General features: G+C 37.3%; 1 protein-coding gene across 5 annotated transcripts in view; it reads right to left on the bottom strand.

Moving 5' to 3' along the window:
• PDSS2 (decaprenyl diphosphate synthase subunit 2) overlaps nucleotides 1-19,293 on the bottom strand; it is a 261,892-nt gene that overhangs the window by 82,000 nt on the left and 160,599 nt on the right. For all 5 annotated transcript variants that reach the window (XM_004264759.2, XM_049695312.1, XM_033418732.2 and 2 more), the window contains one exon: nucleotides 9,204-9,278. In XM_004264759.2, the coding sequence (XP_004264807.1) occupies nucleotides 9,204-9,278 (75 nt within the window). The remainder of the gene's footprint in view (nucleotides 1-9,203; nucleotides 9,279-19,293) is intronic.

Genomic DNA, 19,293 nt, shown 5'->3' with positions numbered 1-19,293 from the left:
GAAGTCAGGGAGTCTGATTCCTCCAGCTCCGTTTTTCTTTCTCAAGATTGCTTTGGCTATTCAGGGTCTTTTGTGTTTCCATACAAATTGTGAAATATTTTTTTCTAGTTCTGTGAAAAATGCCAGTGGTAGTTTGAAAGGGATTGCATTGACTCTGTAGATTGCTTTGGGTGGTATAGTCATTTTCACAATGTTGATTCTTCCAATCCAAGAACATGGTATATCTCTCCATCTATTTGTATCATCTTTAATTTCTTTCATCAGTGTCTTATAATTTTCTGCATACAGGTCTTTTGTCTCCTTAGGTAGGTTTATTCCTAGATATTTTATCCTTTTTGTTGCAGTGGTAAATGGGAGTGTTTTCTTAATTTCACTTTTAGATTTTTCTTCATTAGTGTATAGGAATGCCAGAGATCTCTGTGCATTAATTTTGTATCCTGCTACTTTACCAAATTCATTGATTAGCTCAAGTAGTTTTCTGTTGGCATCTTTAGGATTCTCTATGTATAGTATCATGTCATCTACATATTCTTTTTAAGTGAATATAAAACATTTACTGGGATAGTTCATATCTGGGCCATAAAACAACTCTCAATAAATTTAAAATAATTCAAACCATATAAAATGTTCCCAGGGCTTCCCTGGTGGCGCAGTGGTTGAGAGTCCGCCTGCCGATGCAGGAGACACGGGTTCGTGCCCCAGTCCGGGAAGACCCCACATGCCGAGGAGTGGCTGGGCCCGTGAGCCATGGCCGCTAAGCCTGCGTGTCTGGAGCCTGTGCTCCACAACGGAAGAGGCCACAACAGTGAGAGGCCTGCGTACCGCAAAAAAAAAAAAAAAAAAAGTTCCCTAGTCACAATGGTATTATAAATCAATAACAGAAAGACAGCTGTAAAATCCCCAAATATTTGGAAACTAAATAACAAACTGTAAAATAATCCATGAGTCTAAGGAAAAGAGAAATTAGTAAGTGGCTTGAACTGAATGGAAATGAAAAACAACATAATGGAAATTTGTGGGATGCCACTAAAGTAGCACTTAGATGGAAATTCATTGCACTAAATACCATATTAGAAAAGAAATCAGAGTTCAAATACATGATTTCAGCTTAAAAGAATAAAAATAGAAGAGGAAATAAAACCAAAGCAATCAAAAGAAAAGAGATTGTAAAAATCAGAGTGAAAAATCAATGTAAAAGAAAGGAGAAAAAATAAAGTCAATGAAACCAAAAGCTGGTGCTCTGAAATCAATAATATTGTTAAGCCTCTAGGAAAATTAGAGAGAAGATACAAATTACCAGTATCAGAAATGAGAGAAGTGACATTACTGCAAATTCTACAGATATTACAAGGATAATATGGGAATAATATGAAGAACTTTAGGCCAATAAATTTGACAACTTAAATTAAATAGTGTTTCATTGCAGCGAACAAACTACCAAAATCTACTCATGAAGAAATACATAACCTAAATAGTATGATACTTTTAAGCAACTAAATTTGTAGTAGGGAAAAAAAAAACAAAAAAACTTTCCCATAAAGAAAGATCCAGATGGTTTCATTAGTGGATTCTATCAAATATGTAAGGAAGAAACAGTACTAATTCTACACAAAATCTTTCAAAAAATCAAAGAGGAAATACTTCCCAATTCATTTTGAGGCCAGCATTATCTTGATATTGACAAAAGACAAAGACATTACAAAGAACTGAAAATAACACACCTTATTCCTCACGAATAAAAATGTAAACATTAACAAAATTTTAGAGCATCAAATCCAACAATATAGAAAAGGGTGACTGCATCATGATCAAGTGAGGTTTATTCCAGGAATCCAAGGCTGATTTAACATTTGAAAATCAATCAATTAAGTCACCATATTAACAGACTAAAAAAGAAAATCTCAAAAGAGAAGAAAACTAAAAAAATATATATATACATATATATATATATATGATCACCTCAGTAGCTCCAGAAATAAAAATGGTCAAAACCTAACATTAATTTCTGGTAAAAAACCCTCAGGAAATTAAGAATATAAGGGAACATATTCACTAATCAGGAGCCTCTATCAAAACCAAAACCAAAACCAAAACCAAAACCTGCAGCTAACATCATACTTAATAGTGGTCAAATATTGAATGTTTTCTTCCTAGCATCAGGAGGAAAGCAAGGATGTCCATTCTCACCACTTCAACATTATACTGGAGGGTCTAGTTGTTGGATCTGGGATTTGCTTTTATCCTACATACATACAACCTAGTGAGTTAGTCTGTTACTGTTTTGCTGTTTTGTGGATGCTAACAGAAGACATAAGACTCCTGGTTCAGAGATAAAGGACTTTATTATTTATGGCATGGGAAGAATCATGTGCATTAGCATATTTGTGTTGGTTACCCTTTACCCCAAATCCTGCAGGGGCAACGCAATGGGCTCAGACGGATGCTATGCCTTCAGTGGACTTATATTACAGCTAACGAACACTGAGTTTGGGGGATCCACTGCTTTTGCAGCAAGGAGTGATGTATATATTTATTATCTTGATTGTGATGATAGCTTTACTGGTGCACACATATATCAAAACATATCAGATAGTGTACTTTAAATATTTGCAGCTGACTTACATCAATAAAGCTGTCAGAAAAATGAGAAAAATCTTCCATTCCAAGCACTCTAGGCCTTTCTATATCATTAATTTAACAAATATTTTTGGGCTACTACTAATGTGCTAGGCACCGTGCTGATATTGGGATTACTATGGTAAACAAAATCCTTCCTCCCATGGAGTTTATATTCTTGTAGGAGGAGACTGAAAGTAAACAATAAGAAAAACATCAGATGGTGGCTATTGTGATTAAGATAAAGAGAATTAATAAGTAGGGTGGCTACTTTAGATTGGGGGTCGGTCATCTCTCTGAGAAGATGATACCAATGTAGAGATATGAATATCAAGAAGGGGCCAACCACATCGAAGTGGGAGAAGAGCACCTCTGACCTTCATCATTATTTTGGCTTTCTAACTGTTCTCATTTCCCTCCAATCTCCTGTAAGCCACGCTGAATTAACTTCCCCGAAGGTTAATATGATCGTGTAATTACTGTGTTTAAAAACCTTCATTCTCTCTCTTATCTCAATTACTAAAAAGGATATTAGCTCTACATTCCAGCATTATGAGTCTTCTTGCATATGACAAAACCTACTTTTCCAGTCTTCTCACTATTCCTTTATTCTAACATGGAGAAAGCCCTGATCTTACGTATGCTTCCCTACTTTTGATCATGCTGTTTCTTCTGCTTGAAATGCCATCCTTCTCCTCAAGAATGCCATCAGTAGACATCCTTCCTATCCTTAAATGTCTGTCTCAAATATCACATTCTCCATAATATCTTTTCTGATTTTCCCAGCCAGATGTAATTTTTGTTCACAAGTCCCTCCTGTTATATTTCTCAATGGGAAAAACTCAGCTTGCTCATTTTTTATTATATTTTAGATGGTGGCATAGTGCTTTGCAGATAGGACATAATCCATAACTTCCTAGTGGACTGAATTATCTTATTTTTGTTTTACTTGAAAGCTGCATGAGAGCCAAAAAGAAAAGATAAACATAAAGATAAAACAGGGACTTCCCGTGGATGTCCAGTGGTTAAGACTTTGCCTTCCAGTACAGGGGGTGCAGGTTCAATCCCTGGTCAGGGAGCTATGATCATATATGCCTCACGGCCAAAAAACCAAAACATAAGACAGAAGCAATATTGTGACAAATTCAATAAAGACTTTAAAAATGGTCCACATAGAGACTTTCCTGGTGGTGCAGTGGTTAAGAATCCCCCTGCCAATGCAGGGGACATGGGTTCAATCCCTGGTCCAGGAAGATCCCACATGCCGTGGAGCAACAAAGCCCGTGTGCCACAACTACTGAGCCCACGCGCCTAGAGCCTGTGCTCCGCAACGAAAAGCGACCACAATGAGAAGCCCGCACACCGCAATGAAGAGTAGCCCCTGCTCGCTGCAACTAGAGAAATCCTGTGCACAGCAACGAAGACCCAGTGCTGCCATAAATAACCAATAAATAAATAAATTTATATTAAAAAAAATGGTCCACATCAAAAAAATCTTTAAAAAAAGAAAAAGATAAAACAAATAAGTGGATAGAAGTTATCTTGCCCCACAAAAACAATGATATTCCTCATAAGAGAATAATCTACTGGAAATACAATGTGTTTAGAAAAAAAATAGAACGGATCTTTACAATTTCAGTGACTCTGTTAAAATCAGTTCTTTTCCAAGACAACTGGATTCTCTTTAAAACCCTCTCACTTTCCTGAGACTGGGACCAAGCTAACATGAGCAGAACCTCTGAAAATAGGGAAGAAGTCTGCTGTTATCCATCTCAACACCAACATGGGTTGAAGACACATGCCTTACAGAGGACCTTGATTAGATTCCTAAGGAGGGAGCAGGAATGGATGGGAAATAAACAATAAAAAATCAGAAAAAGAGTGTGTTGGGATCCCCAAGATCACCCCCAGGTTTCATGGTTTGTGAGGAGGATACACAGGACTTAGCATATAGTTGAACTCACAGGTGTAGTTTACTACAGCAAAAGGATAAAAAGTAAAACCAGCAAAGGAAAAAGGTGCAGAGATGAAGTCTGGAGGAAACCAGGTGTAAGCTTCTAAGAATCCTTCCTCTACCAGTGGAGTCACACAGGTTGTGATTAATTCCTCCAAGAATTAACATGTACGAGAACATATGTGAAATGCTGTCTAGCAGGGATATTCACTGGAGACTCAGTTTTCAGAGTTTTTGTTGGAATTGGTGATGTAGGCAACCACTGCCTAGGATGTACTGAAATTCCAGACTCCCAGAAAGAAAGCAGGTGATCAGTATAAATAACATTGTTTGCAGAGACAATTTAGGTACAGTGAACTGCCCTTATCAGTTAGAGAACGGTGGAAACATCCCTAAAATCCAAGGCCAACCTTACAAGCAGTTTTTCTAAGGACAGTAGTCCTTTTCTGCATAGGGATATATTGAAAATATTCTTACTTTTTTAATTCAAGGATCTCACTTTCAGATTTTTCTTTTTTAGCAAATAGTATGAAATAGAGCAAAGTTATGTACAGTAAAATGTTCATCACAATATTGTTTAAATTAGTTAAAAAAAAAAAACCACAAGTGTCCAAAAACTGTGGACTGGTTCAGTAAATTATAGTACAGTAGTATGAAGAAATATTAAACAGCTATTAAATATTTTTGAAGACTTTTAATAACAAAAATGACTATCCTGGAGAGTAAATCAGGATGAAAAATTATATGTACAATAATAACTCAAAAATGGGAGAAATATAGAATGAACTCTAGAAGGAAATACACTAAAATGTAATCGTGATTCATTTCTGGGGGATGGCTTATATAAAATAATTTTTATTTTCCTCTTGACCTTTTCTGTACTTTCAATTTTTATTTAATGAACATGTATTTACTTTTCTAATTAGAAAACAAGTTATAATAATAAGATAATTGTGTTAAAAAGATTTTAGATAGGGCTTCCCTGGTGGCACAGTGGTTGAGAGTTGGCCTGCCGATGCAGGGGACGCAGGTTCGTGCCCCAGTCCGGGAAGATCCCACATGCCGTGGAGCGCTGGGCCCGTGAGCCATGGTCGCTGGGCCTGCGCGTCTGGAGCCTGTGCTCCGCAACAGGAGAGGCCACAACAGTGAGAGGCCCGCGTACAGCAAAAAAAAAAAAAAAAAAGATTTTAGATATAATGGCCTATGGATTCAAAGCAAAATTTGCTAAAATGTAAAATATTTAGTGTGCACAGTAATATGAATACAATGACTAGGGAACTCTTAGGATGGCAAACGACCATTTAAAGTGCATTTTTTCTATCTGATGTGCTTCTTTCTTCAATTAGCTAACAAAAAAAGAAAAAGCAGGTAAAGTGAAGGGAGATATAAACACTAAAGAAAGCACAATGGCTAATTTTTATTTCAAGGAAGAAATGGTTCGCAAACTAGGAAATGCAAAAATAAAAATGTTATTTTTCAATGGACAGAACAAGGATGAATTTCCTAAATAACACTGAATCCCAATTTACGTACAATCTGTTAAGTATTACTAACATAAGTCACATACATTTTCATAGTTTTAAGGAGGATTAGGTAATTACAAACTTCTAGAGAAGGTGATTTCTAACATATTCAGTTACGATTCCCCTCCATTTGCTTTAATGCATCTACCCTAGTCACAGAGATACTACTCCACAGAAAGCTATTTTTATACTACCCAGCTTCTCCATCACTGTAGTAAGTAGCCATATAGAAAACAGACCACTATTGTATCCTCTTATCCCTGGAGAGATGAAATGGTTTGCAGCTTATTTTAAATCACAAAGCAATTCTTTTGTGTACTGAATTGGCCCCAGGCTACGGAGGTTGTGCAACTCACTTCCCACATGACCTCCACTTGTGGCTGCTTCCCAATCTTGTCAGAACATGAAAACCTTGAAGGCACTCCATGTGGGGGGCAGTGCTCTCTCTGTCTCTGAAATGATTCCTGGGCCAAGTTAGAAAAACCAGATTCTGAACAGCCACTGTAATGGCAAGCACACGCAGAAGGGGAAAAAAAAAAGCTCAGAATTTTTCTGGTTAGGAAGGGAAATGTGGTTAACCTAAATTGGACCTAAAGAGCAAATGAAGGCATCAAGAAGCACTCCCACTGCTTCAGTTCAACTATGCATTTCTGTTTCCGTTATAAAAAAAGAACAGCTCTTTAAATGGTTTGGCTATATTCAGAAATGTAACTACTTAAAAAAGTTCTCAAGTGTTTGAAAGGACTGTGTTTGGGAAGGTGGTGGGGAAAAAGGGCAGATGACAAAGCATTGCTAGAGTCTTTTGAGTAAAACTTAAATTAGATAATCAAAGTCAGCAACTGGTGCTTGCTAAGTGATGGTTCATGTATGATCAACAGTCCTTCAAAGACTCTGCTGCTGCCTCTCTTCTCTTTCCCAGGAAGAAAGAGATTATATAGGACTTGGAGTCAAAAAACCTGGGTTCAGATCATGTCACTGTCAAACATGCATTAACAATTTCCAGACACTATGCTTTCTTGGCATTTGTCATCTCTGAATTTTAGGCTTTTCCTCTATAAAATGGGTACCAACAAATGTCACCCTTTTCATAGGTGATTATGTAGAAAGTATAAGCAAACTGTGAAGTGCTAAGCATTTTTATTGTTGTTGCTAGTAGGTCTGCTTGAAATATAAAAAGTACTTAACAAATGTTCACAAAATTATTAATAAACTGGAGTAATTATAGTGGACAAATGATAAGAGTGAATAAGTCAAGAACCTTAAAATCAACAATAACACTTTCACTTAAAACTTAACAGATATTTAACTATAAAACATTAATATCTTATATGGAACTAAACTGAACACCTTAGAAATATTCCGGGGGGGAAACAATGCTTCAGCTGCCAGAAGAGGTCACTGTAATCATCATATATGGTAGGATCTCAGGTATGGCAGAGGCATGCTAGCAAATCAGGTTTCATTAAGGTTACAGAGGCAGTGAATGAGAGGTTAAGAGCCTGAGGTCTGAAGTTCAATCTCAACTAACAAGTTGTATGACTATGGGCACATTAATCTTTTCTAAGCCTCAGTTTTCACAGATGTAAAATGGGGAGAGCAGCAGTCTCTGCTAGCAGGATTACTGTGAAGACTTTAAGGAAGAAACAGGTGAATTACTTACCACAGTGTTATTTGCTTACCTACCATCGTCTTCATCATACTATATACAAGGGGTCTTTTTATAAGTGGAACTAGACCAGGAGTCCTCCATTTTACAATCTCCTATTAACCTTCAGCCATGGTAGAGAACTATGGTATGTTTTTGTTTTGTTTTGTTTTGTTTGTTTTTTGCGGTACGCGGGCCTCTCACTGTTGTGGCCTCTCCCGTTGCGGAGCACAGGCTCCGGACGCGCAGGCTCAGCGGCCATGGCTCATGGGCCCAGCCGCTCCACGGCATGTGGGATCTTCCCGGACCGGAGCACAAACCCATGTCCCCTGCATCGGCAGGCGGACTCTCAACCACTGTGCCACCAGGGAAGCCCTATGGTATGTTTTTGAAAAACACAGGAAAGGGGGTCTACTGTGGTCATATACCCTGCCAGGTCCCCACACAGCACTATGCTGCTTAGGTGAAGTTTGATATGCCTGCCAGGAACTATGGTTCCCTGAACCAAATGATAGCAGATGTTCAAGGTATAATTCTTCATATTTCACTAACCACTCTCTGAACCATCCAGAATCCCTGGGTTATACTTTTAAATTTTAAATTTCATATGCAAGTTGCTCATGCCCTATGTTTCACTTCGAGTAAAATTTGTCTTTCTTTTTCACATGGAAATGTCAAAAAGCTTAAGATGTGCATACATGCATTTTTTTTTTCTAATTTGCAGTGAGTGAAATCTTGCTAATGCAGAAGCTTAAGAAGTTAGAATGAAACACTTATATAGGAGTCCCTTATAATATTTTATAACATGTTAACTGATGGTGGTGGTCAATGAAGCAATTGCTTCACATTCAATATCCTGCTGAAATGAAATAACTGCATTTTAAGGAAATAAAACGTAACCCTTTTTGAGATGTCCTGCTAAATGAGTCAAAAATCCTTAATTCTAGATCTATAAAATTAATCAAAATAATCCAACTGTGCAATCATCTTACGTCTTATCACAGAGAATTTAATAATGCAGTAAATTCTGGTTCTTGGATATAAAAGACATTCCTCCCTCATGCCCCCAACAGTCACCTTCCTGGGACCATGTCCACTCTTTTGGGACATGGAAAGCCCCTTCTTCTGAGGAAAGGCTGGGTCCAGCCACCTCAGCGTGAGCTGCTTCTCCAGCCTGCCTGCCTTTTTGACAGTGCTACCTACCAGCCAGAAGCATCCTGGTGTCTTCTGGGCTGCTGCAGATTGAACAGACTTTGAATCCAGCCAGAGGATAAGAGGTTGTTTTAATTGGCTAAATCTGCTATGTGCAAAGCATATGACCATGAATTTGTAGCCAAAACACTAATCTAAAAAAATGTCACGAACAATTTAAACACAAAACAAGAATGATATTTTTGCTTGTCAATTCTACTTTTGCCCCGAGGGTTTTTAACCTAACATTTTATAATGACTACCAAATCTTTACCTTTGCTGAAGTAGAATTTTCATGGTATACTCCTTGTACCAAATCCATAAGAGCACTTGCTAAAAGTTCCACAACCTAAAAAACAAGAAAAAAATCAAAAGAGACAATTAAAAAAATGTATTCCTATTTTTACCTCAGAATGCTTCACAAGGCTTAGTAGCAAGGCAGTATTCTGCTTGATAGAAAAAAAAAATGGGGTTATGTGCAAAGATCCTGGCAAATGGCATTGCCCACCTGGATATTAGAGCTGTGATCCAATATTTCCGGTCATAATTCAAGCAAAAAAAAAAAAATCTTGTAAGCATAGCATTTAATATATGTGAAAATCCAGTAATAGCCATATTGAACATAAGCTTAAATTTCAGATAACTGATGAAAATTTTTTTTAAATTAATTTATTTTTGGCTGCTTTGGGTCTCCATTGCTGCGCGTGGGCTTTCCCTAGTTGCGGCTAAAGGGGGCTACTCTTCGTTGTGGTGCGTGGTCTTCTCATTGTGGTGGCTTCTCTTGTTGTGTTGCACGGGCTCTAGGTGCGCGGGCTTCAGTAGTTGTGGCACGCGGGCTCTAGGGTGCAGGCTCAGTAGTTGTGGGACATGGGCTTAGCTGCTCCACGGGATCTTCCCGGACCAGGGATCGAACTCGTGTGCCCTGCATTGGCAGGCGGATTCTTAACCACTGCGCTACCAGGGAAGTCCCTCAGATAACTAATGAAATCTTAACCCAATTTATTTGCTGAATGTTTATTTCTGTCAGGTGGATACTTTTTCAATATCCCCATTCTGGGAGGCATCACAATGCTAATTTTCATACGTAATACAGAGAGAAAAGCAACCTTTCTAACGTGTTCATTCTGTTGTACTAAAAATGCACTGTGGATATATTTGGTGTAGGTCCCCTGGGTCAAATGTACCATAAACACTGAAAATTTTTACAGAACTGTAATATTGAAATTGTATCATCAAACCTGTATTATTTTCAAGGCCCAGGCTATTAAAAAAAATCAAACAAAATCAAAAGCTTTGAACTTGTTCCAGAATGTAAAACAAGCAGAAAATAGTAAATGGTCTCTTTGGAACTACTGTACAATTTAGAGTTGTTTGCATAAACCATCTTAATTCAAGAGGATAAAACAGTGGTATTTATTATAATGTTCAGTGCAGCCATTTCAAACAAGAATTCCTCAAGGCAACCCTACCCGCTTCCTAAGAAGTCTTAATATCTTATATACTTAACTTCCTATGTTATGCAGTCCTGTATCAGATTTCCACTCTTTGCTTCCTAAAATTTAGCTCAGTTTTGACTGAATTAAAGGATTTTGTTTCAGCTTTTATCATTCTTGTAATTGAAGACATTATTAAGCCAAAGGATACAGACCCAAACAACAAGATACTTCAATCTCAGGTACCTTGGATTTAATAAACATTTTCTTAGAGGCAAATGACATGAATTTTTAGAAAGATATGCTTTAAAATTTTAACACATAAGCATTTATCTCCAAATTTATGTTTACATGCATCCTGCACAACACACACAAGGCTGCCGATATGGAAATTTTGCTGATTAAAGGGATTATTTTTTTCTAGCTCTGCAGATGGGTTAATTTGTAAGACCTATACAAAGTCTTTTTTTTTTTTTTAATCGCATTGCCCTTTAGGTAACCAAATACTTAAGAAATATTGTAGCAATATGAGCTGCAGAGGAACTGCGAGGACAATGATCCTACAGTGTTACCAGATGTGTTGAGTTATTTAAGTGGGGAAAGAGAGAAAAATGAATGGATTTTTTCCCCCCTGAAGGTATCAGATAAGCTCTATTCCCAAATCCAGGAGGATAGAGTATTGCCAATAGGTCTATGAAAGACTGTAACTAAATGCACAGCATCAGATTGGATTACAGTTTACACAAGCAACATCCCAAGATCCCTCTGATGGCTGGACACATAATACAGATCAATCAGTCACTAAGAAATGTTATGGTTTTGAAACAGTTTGAGGTCTGAGACCAGCACTGGTAAAGTGAAGAGGGATTTACAAAAAGAAAGTCCGACACTAATTTTAACAATGGATCTGGTTTTGGATAAACAGAGTGTTCCTTTATTTCCCTGAAATTCCAGACCAGGAAGAAGCAACAAAACCTTTTTATTCTCCAATTCTTTTTCTGTTAATGCAATTAGCAAATATATGTAGATCTGTACTTACAAGTTTATAATTTATAAATGACCTGTACTTCCAAACGGCCATCCTTGCTTAAGCAGAATACACCTCCACTGCCAACAGCAACCACAAGGAAAAAGCTTTGGACTTCCTTAGGTTAACAAGTCCAGGAAGGCAAGAGAGTATAAAAAGCAGTCTAGCCTAGGGGAGTTGAATATGTCCCAGGCAAAAGTGACTTATCCAGCACACACTTAAATATCTTTCCACTGCCTGAAGTGTTTACTTTTAAAATTATACCAAAAAGAGATGTGTTTAAGTATTATCCTCCTTTAAAATTGCAAATATTTCTAGGAAGACCACAGGGCTAACAGCCCATACATATGTTAACAAGACCATTTAATGATCTCATCTTTTTTTTTCATCACATGGTTTACTACCACAGGCATTCACCTGTTTAAATAACTACTGTACTTAAATACAAGAAGGCACCTACTGGGACTTCCCTGGTGGCTCAGTGGTTAAGAATCCGCCTGCCAATGCAGGGGACACAGGTTTGAGCGCTGGTCCAGGAAGATCCCACATGCCGCGGAGCAACTAAGCCCGCGCGCCACAACTATTGAGCCTGTGCTCTAGAGCCTGTGAGCTACAACTACTGAGCCCGCACGCCACAACTACTGAAGCCCGCATGCTCTAGGGCCCACGTGCCACAACTACTGGGCCTGTGTGCTGCAACTAATGAAGCCTGCGCACCTAGAGCCCATGCTCCTCAATAAGAGAAGCCACTGCAATGAGAGAGGCCCGCGCACTGCAATGAAGAGTAGCCCCTGCTTGCCGCAACTAGAGAAAAGTCCACGTACAGCAACAAAAACCCAATGTAGCCAAAAGATAAATTAAAAAAAAAGAAAAGAAAGCACTTGCTTAATGAGCTCCTCCCTTCCCTCAGATTACTGAGGAATGATTTGTTCAAGCAACCTAAAACGGTAGCAAGGATAACGTCAGCCAGAAGAGAATCTAGAGCTCAACTGCCAGACTGTCTGAGACTAAGAGTCCCCGTCCCAGACTTTTTGGTGCTCCAGAGAAAGACCAAGGACTTCTGTTCCAAGCCCAGGGGGGCAAGCAAACACTTTCTACTAGAAAAAGTGGGTTTTAATTCAACAACAGAACACATGAAAAGACTATTTTAACCAAAATCAGAGGTCTCTGTAACACTGACTTGTTGCATCCTGAAACATTATTTCAGATTATATGACTGTCACCAACACTATTATAAAGTTTAGTTTACCTGCCTAGAGAGTAATCAAATAGGAGATGTTTCTTCATTTCTGCATTTCTGGAGGTTGTGAGAATAGCAGAATTGCTTAACTGTACATGCAAATGCAAATATGCTTTTTTCTTTGATTTGTGTCGTGTTTAACGATACAGCAATGTCATACACTATCTCCCAATCTTTTAAGTAACACCTTAGATTTCAGTGAGCCAGAAGTCGTAACCATTCACAATGTCAGTGTTATGAGCTGGTTTCTCGTGCCACCTCGTTTTTGGCTACCAGAGAGGAGGTTGCATAGGAAAGGAAGTGGACATCAAATTGTTGTTCTCAAGCAAACAACCTCTGTTACCTCTCCCATTTTAATCACTACCCTCTCATCAAAGATAAGGAATAGGTAGTATTCAGATCTGTCTGAACCTTAGCACAATTACAGATCCAATATAACTGACCTTTGGAATGAATTTCTTAAATGGTTAATTTACAGGACAAATTTTACCAACTACAAGGGAATATGTAATTGCTTCCTTCTTTATCTTTTGGCAAGGGTAACTAAAATTCAGTGATTTTTTTTAAACTGAAAAACTAAAGTGATGCATACCCTTACAAAAGGTGTTGTAATTATTATATAATAAAATTATAAATTAATATAATTATACATAATAGAATTAATTATATATAAATATATAATATATATTTTTATATTATATAATTATATATTATAATTATAATAAAATTCTCAACTTAAAAATTAGAAATTGAGAGAAGTAGGAGGTGGTAATGACCAAATGGCCAAAAGACATCCTCTCTTACTGCTATACAAAGATGTCTATAACATATTCTTAAGGAAACGAAAAAGAAAAGCTGGGTACAAAACAGAACAACATGATAGGTATTTTTAAAACAAAAATGAGGTCAATCTATGTGTTCATATATGCTGAGAAAAAAGTCTGAAACAGCAAAATATTGATAATAATGATAATCTGTAAGTGGTAAGATTCTAGATGTTTTTAATTAAAATTTTTTCTTCAACTTTTCTGAATTGCTTAAATGTACAACTGCTTAGTATATAATGTACTATATTTTCTCTCCTTTTATTAGCTTGCTTTCATAATCAGATAAAATAAACCTACTTCTAGGGGGTGGGACGGGAAGAAGCATACCCTGTTTCAGTCTCAGAAAGGCTTCAAGCTAAGCTGTGCCCACAAATTGATTTATGGAATATAGCAATCAATAGTCTCTTGATTAGCAAAAATAAGATCTGTAAGTGGTGATAAGCATACTGTGCAGAAAACTTGTGCCTTTCTCAATAAATGTGATTCAGGAGTACTGTCAGTCAGCATTTGACAGATGGAATAGACTCAACAGAGTTGTACATGCTTCACTAGTAAACCAGACCACTTCGGTTTGAGCAAAGGAGCGCCTATACTAAATTTAAAGTAAAATGCAACTAAATCTTTAGAAAAATTTTAATTATAAACTAATGTGGCCCAAATGAAACTCAAGTCAGCATAAGCTGAGTTGATGTCATAAGGTAGTATAGTTGTATTTTAATTCACTTTTAAAAGGTTGCTATGTACTTAATTTGCTTGGTATACTCAAACTGTGGAGGCTACTACAGATTTATAATCGTCTTTCAAAAACTTGCCCTGGGAAGGTTACTTTAATGACATTTTTTACTACAGCATGGAATGAAAGGACAACGTGTGATCCATCACTCTATTTGGGAGGCAAATGAACCCACAGCCCCTCAGTCTTTAGTACTCTTAACAGCTGCTAGCAAAGGAAACAGTCATGTGTGTGCACGCATCTGCAGTTCTGATGGCATTAATTACACACGAATCTATTGCACCCCTCCCCCAATCCCCAGAAACAAATAGCAACGCATGAAGCAGTATCAAAGGTAAAACACCCTTGAGGGAAAATTAATTCTAATATACATCTTGGGAGGAACAAAAGACAGATTTAGTGTAAATATGTTCTTTTCAAAGTGCTTTGGCATTTGAAGGGATACTGTCAAGATTTTTAAGTCACAAAAACTATATTGTCAGTGAAAATACTTTACAGAAAAATACTTTTATAGATAAAGGATGCTGAATAGCCTGCTAATGGTAACCAGAGTGGTTAGCTTCACTCTTCCGTTCCTCTTCATACAAATGGAGCACAAAGTATTTGAGAGTTGCTTTTAAAGAAGAAAGATTTACCTACATTACCAAGGTGAGATAGAGAAGGACTGGTAAAGGAGTAGCGCTCTCCCATAGAGGCCAATAATATCTAACATTTGTAAAGCACTTTATCATTTACAAACTGGGTTTAAGCACTATCTGGTTCCAGGTAGAGTCCTCAGCACCCAGCCAGATCTTCCAGGTTGGCAGCCTCCTTGGAGAAGCAACCTCTGAAGAACACGGGGAGCAGAAGCAGTGGCCAAATAAGGGGTGAATCTACTCACCCACCACCTGGGCACACACAACCCAGATGAGCCCTAATCTGCATGCTGATTAATATAAATGAGTGGCTTTAATAAGCCACTGATGAAGTCGGTGAAAGAATGGTTCTCTCCACTCCTTCCTACCAGACAAGGACCAGGTTTAATGAAGACAATGATGAAAGGTCTGTTGCAGTAAACATACCACTAACTCACAGGAGTTCTGGAAGAAGCTTCTAACTCAGCTTTTTGAAGGGAGCCTCTTCAATGCTGCCAAATATGTAAGGCCGTGCTTATTGTGGGAGGGATGGCAATCTGTTCTAGTGAGCTGGGAACTTCTTTCTGGCTAAGGGCGAAGAGCAGAGAGAGAAATGGCACTACCAGTAGGACAGGTGCAGCAAAAACTAAGCAAATTGGTAATCTTAATTTTTAATTTAGAACAGCTGATACATTGGTTTATAAACTAACTACTGGTAACATTTGTCAAAATGGTTCACGAAAACTCAGTGAACTCCAGAAAAGTAAAATCACAGCTGATAAAACTTAAATAGTCCACAAGTTCAGGAAAATGGCTTGAGTATGAAGTGTTGAAATTTAACATTATATTGGCTGGTGCACTCATTTCAGAAACATTTGCTGATAGCCTACTATGTACCTGGCACTGTATTAATGAGACTAGTGATGGCCATATAAAGGCCATGTATTTGTCTTTGATCACCTAGAGGATTAATACACAGATGAGCTGCATGACCTTGGGCCAGCACATCACTTCTTTGGGCCTCAGTTTGCATATCTAGGTAAGAGGCATCTGTGCTTTATCAACAGTAAGCCCCATGATCAGAAACACCTAAATGTGCAGCTGCACACATTTTTTATTCATAACAATTGTAAGGAATGGTCAATTTGCCAAAAATGTGGATTCCTTTTACTAGCAATACAAAAGTAATCCAAAAAGTTGTTCACTTTTTGAATGATGGTGCATGATTCTTGGCCTTGTCACTTAACAATGAAAAATATCATTTATTTATTTAAACAATGATTAGGTTCCTGAAAAGTGGCAGATAATTTAAAATGCTGACATCAAGATGAAACTTTTCAGAAGAAATAAAGAAAAAGGAGATGCTTTCCAGTGGTTAAAAAATGGTTCTGCCAAGTACCTTGCATTGCTACAAAAACTGTAAATAGTTGCTGAGGATTGCATGCTTAGTCATGAAACAAAGCAATTCTGCCTGTCATTATCATACAGCAGTCAGCTGCTTTATTTTCCACCTTCTCCAACATGAGAATTCCTGCACATGAAGTCTGTTGGACTCAGGATGGTCCACGTTAATATGCTCTTTACTTAAGGGTACTGTTACACCATGTTTTGACTGGACTTTCTCTGAAGAGAATCATGTCTGCCATTTCAATGATCTGTACACTTTTCCCCATGTAGCCGATAACCTACATTTTGCTTTCTCTGCTTCTTCATTTGAGGTCCTCTCAGTGATGTTAACTAAGGCTTTCCAAGTATGATTTTACTGAAAAGTTAATCCCACTTTTGAGACGTTTACAATGTGAATCTTCAGAACACCAGCATCATAGTACAGTATTTCATGCAACTGAAAGGATGCTGCTGGCTAGAACACTGCTTAGTAGTACCAGCTTTCAAAATTTTTAAATTGTAACCCAGAGTAAGAACTATATTTTACATCATGACACAGTATATGCATACATGCATATGCACAAAAATGAGTGAAAAGTTCTATAAAACAAAAGTTTCATTATTCTTATTTTCTTTTGCATTTCATTAAAAAAAAAAGTGTTGACAGTGATTTACTAAAACGATTTCACCACCCACCAATAAATAGGATGTGATCTGTGGTTTGAACCATTATCTTACATCATGCTGATATACGTCACGTATAGCTCATACTTTGGTCAGCCATCTGAATTGCAAACAAAGGCCTCAAATTTTCGCCATGCAGTTTAAACACTGTTATTCTGAAATATATTTGTAAAGGTGTTAACTTCTTTATCACTTTATAACAAAAACATGTAAATTAACTGAGTGTAAACAGGCAGGATAAAACAGAATCATTCTTGGGTACTATGGGATATATGCTGTTAGAGTGCATATCAGTCTTGTTGGTTTACAGTAACTGATGTTGACTATTAGCTTCAAACTTATTAGATTCATGAAAACAAATTGGTTTAGACCACATTGGCCGAAGAGTTAAATATTTCAGGATTTTTCTGGAATTCACACATACATCTTGCAAATTCCAGGGATACCATGTCCTTTGGGTAACACAGTTCACCTTTCAGCACAATCAGTTCCTCTTCAAATTGCCACACTGAAAAGCAGATGTTTGTAATTTACAGACATCCCAAGGTCGGCACTTCAAAGGCAGTCACAGAAATAAAAGCATGACTCATATGCATTAAAATCCATGCATCTTGTCTAAATTGTATTTCTTCCAAATACCCTCGCAGCTCTTCAAAATCTGTGATTCAATGAAATTCTAAAAATAACTGGCCCTACTAATACTGCATTCTAGAAAATTAGATAATCCATTTTCCCCTCCTTTAAAAAAATTAGGTAGTAGAAACTTGACACTAGCTGCATTGTCCCTTGAATCAAATAATGGATACACTTGGGTTTGAAATTCTCAAATCTATAAAGATATACAATTGACTTTCAAACTGTTATCTCTAATGCTTAGCACATGCACACAAAAATTTTTGTTGAATTACCAGTACTCCTCTAATATTTGAATTCATTGTATAAATCTTAACTATTTAAAAATAAATTTGCACAGTTACCACTTTGTCCAAACACTATTTTCAGAAATTTACATCTGCATATCACCTTATGGCTTAAAGTACTGATAAAATAAAGCCTAAGTTTCTCATCACAAATCTGCCATAAAGATGAGTTCACTAATTTGGGGTATTACTTTATTTATTTATTTTTAAACATCTTTACTGGAGTGTAATTGCTTTACAATGGTGTGTTAGTTTCTGCTTTATAACAAAGTGAATCAGCTATGGGGCTGATATTACTTTAGATTGCTGAAATATGCATGTCAATCTTAAGATCTCTGACATTTATAAAATATTTTGGCTTCTCTATTACACCTTTGATTTTTTTTTTTTTTTTTTTTTTTGCGATACGCGGGCCTCTCACTGCTGTGGCCTCTCCCGCTGCGGAGCACAGCCTCCGGACACGCAGGCTCAGAGGCCATGGCTCACGGACCCAGCCGCTCCGCAGCATGTGGGATCCTCCCGGACTGGGGCACGAACCCGTGTCCCCTGCATCGGCAGGCGGACTCTCAACCAATTCCCCCCAAGGGAAGCCCTCATCTTTGATTTTTATTAACAATTTTTCTTGATTTCTTTGTTTCTCTTCATATTTAATGCCCTTGTCCGAATCTGGTTATATATTGTACCTTTACAGTCTTTCTTACAACACTCAGAACTGTAGACTATTGGCACTGGCAAGGAGGTAGGGGATGGAAATAATGCTGCCTTTATTTTATAGATGAGGAAACTAAGAAAACAAGTTGCCTTTGCTTAGTAGTTATTTCTCTAAAATGTTTTATAAAGCCCTATTGATGTTTGTATTGTTTATTCCAATATTTAAAAACCACTAGTTGTTTAAGATATTATAAATTCCTGTATCTGTAACTGCAAAACTGCTGGCAAAAAAGGCATCATGGTTCTTTGTTGGTTTGTCTTCTACTTTAGTTAAGCACGAGGATTTCAGAGCCGGACTGCCTGGATTCAGGCAGCAGCTCTACCATTTATTACCACGAGGAAATTATTTAACCCTTTCCTCTGTCTCAGGAGAGATTAAATGGGTTAATACGCAAAAAACACAACAGTGCCTGCTACATAGTAAATACTCAAAAATATAAGGTGTTTTTTTTTAATGTTTCGTAGTAATTTTAATAACTATTAAATATTCTACATTATGAAGTTTCTAATTTCATTTCAAAAATGGAATATTAACACATTAGATAAACAATATGGAGGAAAAGATCTCAACTGGAATTCTAAGAGATTAAATGAGCTGTCCAATGTTAAATGGCGAATTAAAAAAAAAAAAGGTAGGGATAGGAACTAGGTCTACAGACTTCTACTTCAGGTCTATTTCCATGACTCTTTGTAGCTTTATATGTCATCACTGAGGAATATAAAATAGGTAAGTGCTATAAAGCTCAACATATGATGAAAACATAAGTGATCCACAAGAGTGTAGCTGCT

This window comes from Orcinus orca, chromosome 12 (assembly GCF_937001465.1).
Source record: "Orcinus orca chromosome 12, mOrcOrc1.1, whole genome shotgun sequence".
In the NCBI taxonomy this organism is placed as follows: Eukaryota; Metazoa; Chordata; class Mammalia; order Artiodactyla; family Delphinidae; genus Orcinus; species Orcinus orca.
This window is presented reverse-complemented; position numbering and strand designations above follow the sequence as displayed.